The sequence below is a fragment of the Anguilla rostrata genome, chromosome 6 (assembly GCF_018555375.3).
Source record: "Anguilla rostrata isolate EN2019 chromosome 6, ASM1855537v3, whole genome shotgun sequence".
Classification (NCBI taxonomy): Eukaryota; Metazoa; Chordata; class Actinopteri; order Anguilliformes; family Anguillidae; genus Anguilla; species Anguilla rostrata.
In genome coordinates, this window is record NC_057938.1 from 43,464,655 (window position 1) to 43,472,264 (window position 7,610).

Below are 7,610 nucleotides of genomic sequence, written 5' to 3' on the forward strand. Positions count from 1 at the left end.
TGATGGCTGAGGGCGCCATCGTTGTTATCGATTGTCATATTTTCTGCACTTAACTGAATTCATCTTTTGAATTTTGTTTTACGTTCGTGTATTTGGAGAAACTATCAGGAAACATGGCTTCCACAGCGGCAGGAAAACAGAGAATACCGAAAGTGGCGAAGGTAGTAAACGTTTAGCTATACCGGATGAAAAGGCCTTCAAGATATTTGTTGTAACGTTTTTGGTTTGTGATTCTGTAACATTTACATCCGAATGTGTATTGATATTTTTTCATTACTTTAACCGAGGTAACCATTTGCATGTGATTTGAGATGAGCGTGATATGTTTACGGTTTTTGCAGGTGAAAAACAAAGCTCCGGCCGAAGTTCAGATCACTGCCGAACAGTTGCTCAGAGAGGCTAAAGAGAGGGAACTAGAGCTTCTACCACCGCCACCCAAACAGAAGATCACAGATGAAGAAGAGCTGAATGATTACAAGTTAAAGAAGAGGAAAGTAAGTGATATTCAAAACCGGCATAAGTAAGCAGCATATCTTCGACTGTGAAAGCGGGTTCCTTTTCTGGTTCGACAGTTGACATATCCCCTTAGAATATGCTTTGTATAATGTTAGTAAGTTGTGGCCAGATAAGTCTAAATGAGCTGATAGGAATATTCAAACTGACTTCGTGTGCATCTTAGTGCCTGGACTCGTAACCAAAAGGTTGCTTGTCAAATTCTCCGATCTGTTCCCCTGTTTCTGTTAGGCAGTCTCTGGGCATACATGCGCAGCTATGTTTCAGGGAGAGAGCTTGTCATTTAATTGAATATGTGTGAGAAATAATACTAATGGAGCACATGGCTCCTGCTTTTCTTATTAGCACTAATAAGGTACAGTTTTTTCCTTTGCTCATGAATACCAAGATGGATACAATTACATCAAGGTGGGTGCACTGTAAAAAGGCAGAAATTGAACAGAGTAAAAACATACATTCGGAAGCATACTAATTGAAGGGAATTCAGTAAAGGGATGTTAATAACTTATATTGGAAACTTCAGTTTGCACTATTGTTGTCTATTTGAGGCAGACATTTGACAAACGAGTGTAGATTTTATTCCTACGTTAGGGCATTTTATTCTTGAGCAGGTGAGCTGAGCTGAGTCCCTTGTATAATATCAAACTATGGGTGCAACAATTTGCAAGATTAATGGCTCTGTTCGGTTCATAGTTTTCGTGTCACAGTTTCGGTTCAGCTCTGTACATTTTTGGGAAAGCAGCGAAAAAGAGAGCAATTGATCAGATTTTCATTTATTTGACAAATTAAAAAAAAAAATGGTTATCAAAATATAATCGACGCATTAGAAAATGCTTGAGAACAAACAGGTTTTCACAGGTTTTCTTTCAAAAGGAAAAGTGACACTGTTATTTTCAAAAAGAAAATAATACCCACATTATAGGCTATAGCCATCAACAATCTTTAGCGGTGTTCACCCCAAGGTTTTCATCATGGATTTCTCCCTATCTGAATATGCATGGACTAGGTGGTTAAATACTGCGAGGAGGTGGAAGTGTACACTCCTCTCCTTGTGTTTAAGCAGCTATGTCGAAACATCTATGTTGCTTTCCACTCATTTCTGTAGATATCATTTTGATTCAGTCTCAGAAAGTACAGTTTTACTTGTGTTTTCCTCTTGTGCTTCTTTGTGATTTTTCCTGAAAGAGCAACTGTTTGATTTCTTCACTGATTCATAATCCAATGGATTTTCTGCTTTGACAGGGATTTGAAGACAATATCAGGAAGAATCGTACCGTTATCAGCAACTGGATAAAGTACGCACAATGGGAGGAGAGCCTCAAGGAGGTCCAGAGGTACTGCGCCATGGCACCAATGGTTAATGCGAGTTGCACCAAGCATTTACGGTTCTAGAATTCACCACCGTTGTGGTAATCGTGAAATGGAGCGAATCTCAGATTTCACGTTTGCCTGTTTTATTTTCTGTCCCCGTAGAGCGCGCTCCATCTACGAGCGAGCTCTGGACGTGGACCACCGGAACATCGCTCTGTGGCTGAAATACGCCGAGATGGAGATGAAGAACCGCCAGGTGAACCACGCGCGGAACATCTGGGACAGAGCCATCACCATCCTGCCCCGGGTTAACCAGTTCTGGTAAGCATCAGCTGCCTTTGTTTAATCTGGGATGTAATTGGCGTTCCCTGTTGAGATTAAGCTGAAGTGTGAACATACATTTTGATGGAATTAAAAGTTTTGTGAAAGTGTTACAATATGTTCCAATTACACAAAATGTTTGGAAAAGGACTGTAAAAATACTTCATTGCACATAAAGCTGCAATGAAGTTTTGTTGCCTGACCCACCAGAGTTAACTGGATGTCTTTTACCTGGGTTTTCCGGGACCTGGTCCACTTTCAATGGCAATCGGGCACCCCGATTAGTGAAATATCGACTTGAAATCTCATGTCAGTTACCCCTAACAGTTTCCTTGACGAACTGAACTGGTATCATTCCTGTCCTCCAAAATGGTTTCAGTGTAGCCATTTTATCATGTGTGCTTTTCAGTCATTTAGGACAACACCAGCTCAAGCTAAATTGCCGATCATCTCCGCTTTCATACAAATGAACCGTTGCATAACTGTATATGTTAATGCGCAAATAAAATAACTGTTAGAAACTATCACCAGGCAAGGCTCTGCACTGAACAGTGTCAGTACTGTATATGGGCCATTGGCAGTCCTTTCCGCCCTGTCTCACTCATGCGGTTTCTGGCGCCCTCCCCGCCGCGCAGGTACAAGTACACCTACATGGAGGAGATGCTGGGCAACGTGGCCGGCTGCCGGCAGGTGTTTGAGCGCTGGATGGAGTGGGAGCCGGAGGAGCAGGCCTGGCACTCCTACATCAACTTTGAGCTGCGCTACAAGGAGGTGGAGAAGGCCCGCTCCACCTACGAGAGATATATCCTTACCCCCCTGATCACGCTGTCCTTCGTTCTTTCACATCTGGAGGGGCATGGGGGCAGGTCTGCTGCGGGTTTAGAGCTTCACCCCCTTCCATCTTTCGTGGCACGATAATGGGCACGGTTAGCTGGCCCGGGTCAAACTCCGGGGGGCGACGTCACCTTATGTGGCGGATGTTCTAGTGCTCACTCCTGTCTCTTAACCGTGCTCCCCAGGGGCTGGTAAATGGTGGGTATAAATTGGTTGTTGACCTGTCTTTTTCCTCATCTTTGGAAGTCCCATGTCATTGCCCCCCAGTCTTTGATTACTTCAGTTATGTTGCTTAACTCCGGTGAACTTGTGATCGTCCACCCTGAGGTGAAGAACTGGATCAAATACGCTCATTTTGAGGAGAAGCACGGCTACATCGCGCACAGCAGGAAGGTGTACGAGAGGGCGGTGGAGTTCTTCGGGGAGGAGAACATCAACGAAAACCTCTACGTGGCCTTCGCCAGATTCGAAGAGAAGCAGAAAGAGGTAAGGTTCCCCGCAGCTACCAAGGATTTCTTTTCCTTCAGACTCGCGTTTTTTGGAGCTCATCTCTTGGTCTCAGCTGTGCTGGTTAATCATTGGCCGGGGTCTGGTCTTTTTCCAGTTTGAGCGGGTTCGCGTCGTCTACAAATACGCTCTGGACCGGATCCCCAAGCAGAAGGCGCAGGAGCTCTTCAAGAGCTACACCGTCTTTGAGAAGAAGTTCGGAGACAGGAGGGGCATCGAAGACGTCATTGTCAACAAGAGGAGGTTTCAGTACGAGGAGGAGGTCAAGGTGAGTCCACTGCGCCTGCGGCATTGAGAATTTCTCAGAAATTGTGGGTTGTTTAACACAGGTGTAAGATGGATCTGCATTCCTACCGAAGTCTCCACCCCAGCCCTTTTAATCAACCTCTCCCTTTGCAGGCGAATCCCCACAATTACGATGCCTGGTTTGATTACCTCCGCCTGGTGGAGAGTGATGCAGATCCCGACACTGTCAGGGAGGTTTATGAGAGGGCCATCGCCAATATGCCCCCGATCCAAGAGAAGAGACACTGGAGGAGGTACATCTACCTTTGGATCAACTACGCCCTTTATGAGGAGCTGGAAGTCAAGGTAGGCCCTGAATATGAATTTTTTTCAGGTTATTGTTGGAATCGGTGCTTATGGCTGTATTCTTAAACTGGAATTGTAACCTTGGTTCTGCTTAATAACAGGATCCTGAGAGAACGAGGCAAGTCTATCAGGCCTGTCTTGACCTCATCCCTCATAAGAAGGTATGTGCTTACAGTGTGTTGATATGTCCACTTAGACTGGGCTGTGCCCCTTTCTTATTGTTGTTATGCAGTACTGGAGAGAACTCAGTTATTGCTCCTGTTATTTGGTATGCGTTCTTGTTTTTTATTTATGTTCTTGCTTTGCATGTGACAAATGGTAACTAATCTTCTGACAGAGCAGAGTTCTAGTGATTTTTCTGTGCTCGCATTTATACAAAATTTTATTTGGATTGGTGGATTGTTACTCTGTACTAATGGGATATTTCACCCCTCCCCAGTTCACATTTGCCAAAATCTGGTTGTTGTATGGCCAGTTTGAAATACGGCAGAAGAATCTTGTGTTCGCCAGACGAGGTCTGGTAAGTAGAACTTACTTGAAACTACACTTAATTGAAACTAGCACTGTTATGTAGGTCTATACGTTTCAGTCCGAAGGTTTAGAATAACGATTCATTGCCATATAAAGACTCTTTTCTGGATTTCCTTATAGTGCATCTAAATGACCTGGCATATTGCTTCGCTTCTTTTTAACTCCCATTTATCCAGGGTACGGGTATAGGCAAGTGCCCGAAGAACAAGCTTTTCAAGGGTTACATCGAGCTGGAGCTCCAGCTGAGAGAGTTCGACCGCTGCCGGAAGCTGTACGAGAAGTACCTGGAGTTCGCCCCGGAGAACTGCACCACCTGGATCAAGTTCGCCGAGCTGGAGACCATCCTGGGAGACACGGAGAGGGCGCGCGCCATCTTCGAGCTGGCCATCGGGCAGCCTCGCCTGGACATGCCCGAGGTGCGGCCGCCCTGCTTGAGACTGCCCTTCCCACAGTCCCCCTGTACTGTAACTCTTCAGCCGTGCTCGACGGTCACAGGCCACGGTTCTTTACCGCAATTGATACTTTCTCTTTGGTTTTTCAAGTTTTTATGTACCCCTGTTTGGCAGTGATTGGGATATGAGCATGTTTGTGTAATGGAAGCATTTGGTTCAGCTGTTCAATTCTGCGTTAACCTCATTTGTAGGTGCTGTGGAAGTCGTACATCGACTTTGAGATCGAGCAGGAGGAGTACGCTAACACGCGAGAGCTTTACAAGAGGCTGCTTCAGCGCACTCAGCACGTGAAGGTGAGCACCTCTGACGCCTGTGCTTTCCCACCCACCTACAGCCAGATCATAAGGGGCACTGGGGCTAAAGTTTCAACAAGTCACGTCCATCATCTGCTCTTACAAGTTGTCCTCTTTTCCTGTAGAATATAATGCCTGTGTGTATATTACTGCATGGTTTTAACATGTTTTTCAACTTGTGTAACTTGATCCTTTGTAGTCTTGTTTTATGTCCACTTGCTTTCTTGTTGCCAAACATTCCTTATTTACAATATGGGCCTGTTTTCATGTTACCTTACATGGCCAAGAAGGGCAATAGTGCATACATTTTTAGACAACAACAAAACTCATATCGTCATGACGACAGTCAAGCTAAAAATGCTTCATAACAACAGTGCGAAGGATAAATAGAGTCAAATGAACGACTTGGCCAAGAAGAGTAGCAGTACATATGTTTTCAGACACAGCAGGAAAACATACATCAAGACAGCAGTGAAGCTAAAAATGCTACCTAGCAACAGTACAAAATAGAAACAACAATCAAATGAACGGTTTAACCACGGTTGCGGTTACCAGTAGAGTGTTGACGATGATGCGCACGGCGTCCCGCAGGTCTGGATCAGCTACGCTCACTTCGAGCTGTCGGTGGAGGGCCCGGAGCGGCTGGCCCGGTGCCGGCAGATCTACGAGGAGGCCAACAAGGGCATGCGCGGCTGCGAGGAGAAGGAGGAGCGCCTCATGCTGCTGGAGTCCTGGCGCGACTTCGAGGCCGAGTTCGGCGGCGACGCCACGCGCGACCGCGTCAGCAAGCTGCTGCCCGAGAAGGTCAAGAAGAGGAGGAAGCTGACCGCCGAGGACGGGGTGAGGAAACGCCCGCCGTTTCAGGGCTCTGTCAGCAGGGGGAGCTATTGCCAAAAGTACTCGGGGGTGGTGTTTTTTATTTTTTTAGTAGCATAGAGTAGAGGAGCAGAGTTTAAAAACCTGACATGCTGCATCCTGTTTACTTGATAAAGTCCAAATTCCTTACGTTTCCCCCCACTGCTCAGCATCCTCTCTTTAACCATTTTAAGGTGTAAGATCAGAAATATGTGATTAGAATCTTCTTAACTGAACATTCTAATGCTGATGTAACAATCACTACTGATATTTGAAGCAATGGAGTTCTAGAACACTGATTTAGAATTTTGAAAATATAAACATTCCAAAGAATATACTGTTCAAAGGGTTGAAACTACAACTTAATGCTTCCTTAATGCTCTGATCATCCAAATATACTCCACTGTATAAAAATAAATTACAGTACTTTACAATATATGACTAATATGCAAGTTCATTAATTTCCCCCCAAAAGTCCACATATTTGTCATATCATTATGTTCTAGCTCCTGATTCAAGCTTTTGATATCGTGATTGATTACGTTTACTGTTTATTTGTGCCAAGGAATTTGGGTGCTCAGTTGCGTGTAACACCGTTACTCTTCCTCCCATTAGTCGGACGCTGGCTGGGAGGAGTACTACGATTACATCTTCCCCGAGGACGCGGCCAACCAGCCCAACCTCAAGCTGCTGGCCATGGCCAAGATGTGGAAGAAGCAGCAGCTACAAGACGAGGTGGACGAGGATGAGGAGGAGGAGCTGGCCAGGGAGAGGGAGCTGGAGTTGGAGAAGATGGCGAAACAGAGGGAGGAAGAGGAAGAGGGAGAGAGGGAGAAGGAGGGGGAGGAGGACGACGAGGAAGAGGAGGAGGAGGAGGAGGAGGAGGGAGAGGGCGGCTCCGTACGGCCAGGGAAGAATGGCGATCACCAGCAGGATAAAGACCCCAAGGAGGCAGCGAATGATGACCGGGATGACGACGACGAAAGCAGCAGCAGTAGCAGCAGCAGCGGTAGCCGTAGCCGTAGTGGTAGCGGTAGCGGTAGCGGCAGCAGCAGCGGCAGCGATAGCGGAAGTGACAGCGACAGCGACGCCAATGACAAAGCCAAGAAAGTCAAAGGCGGAAAAGACAATAAAGACAAAAAAGATGAGGACTAATGTCCGAAGAATTCTTCTCTCAAAGTGACTGTGTTGGCCTCCACTCTTTGTCAGGGCTTCATTCTGGTTTCTTTCTGCTTTTTTATACAAAAAAATAATAAATAAATCCCTTTTGTGATCTTGTCATCGAGCATTTGCCAGGGTTTCTTTTATTGCTTCCAGATTTTCCCTCAACACCTGTAAATACATCTTTGGATATCAAGAAGCCATATCTGTGTGTGTGTTTATTCACCACTGAAACTGTTGG

General features: G+C 45.7%; 1 protein-coding gene across 2 annotated transcripts; it reads left to right on the forward strand.

Moving 5' to 3' along the window:
- Window positions 1–17: 17 nt before the first annotated feature.
- crnkl1 (crooked neck pre-mRNA splicing factor 1) lies at window positions 18–7,493 on the forward strand. Of its 2 annotated transcripts, none has more exons than XM_064339872.1 (14): window positions 18–161; window positions 342–494; window positions 1,756–1,847; window positions 1,987–2,145; window positions 2,781–2,961; window positions 3,301–3,465; window positions 3,584–3,754; window positions 3,886–4,077; window positions 4,179–4,238; window positions 4,517–4,597; window positions 4,785–5,024; window positions 5,252–5,353; window positions 5,945–6,193; window positions 6,824–7,493. In XM_064339872.1, exons 1-14 carry the CDS (start codon window positions 114–116, stop codon window positions 7,361–7,363), a joined length of 2,433 nt encoding a protein of 810 aa, XP_064195942.1. In that variant the 5' UTR covers window positions 18–113; the 3' UTR covers window positions 7,364–7,493. The 2 variants fall into 2 exon arrangements, with proteins under 2 accessions (XP_064195942.1, XP_064195941.1); XM_064339871.1 differs by having other exon boundaries at window positions 2,781–2,947; window positions 3,287–3,465.
- The last annotated feature ends 117 nt before the right edge of the window (window positions 7,494–7,610 follow it).

Bases quoted from the DNA above. Each gene is read 5' to 3' on its own strand.
- crnkl1 (XM_064339872.1), top strand. From the start codon at position 114: ATGGCTTCCACAGCGGCAGGAAAACAGAGAATACCGAAAGTGGCGAAG. The intron at 495-1,755 runs GTAAGTGATATT...CTGCTTTGACAG, and splicing joins ACAAGTTAAAGAAGAGGAAA to GGATTTGAAGACAATATCAG. The intron at 3,466-3,583 runs GTAAGGTTCCCC...GTCTTTTTCCAG, and splicing joins TCGAAGAGAAGCAGAAAGAG to TTTGAGCGGGTTCGCGTCGT.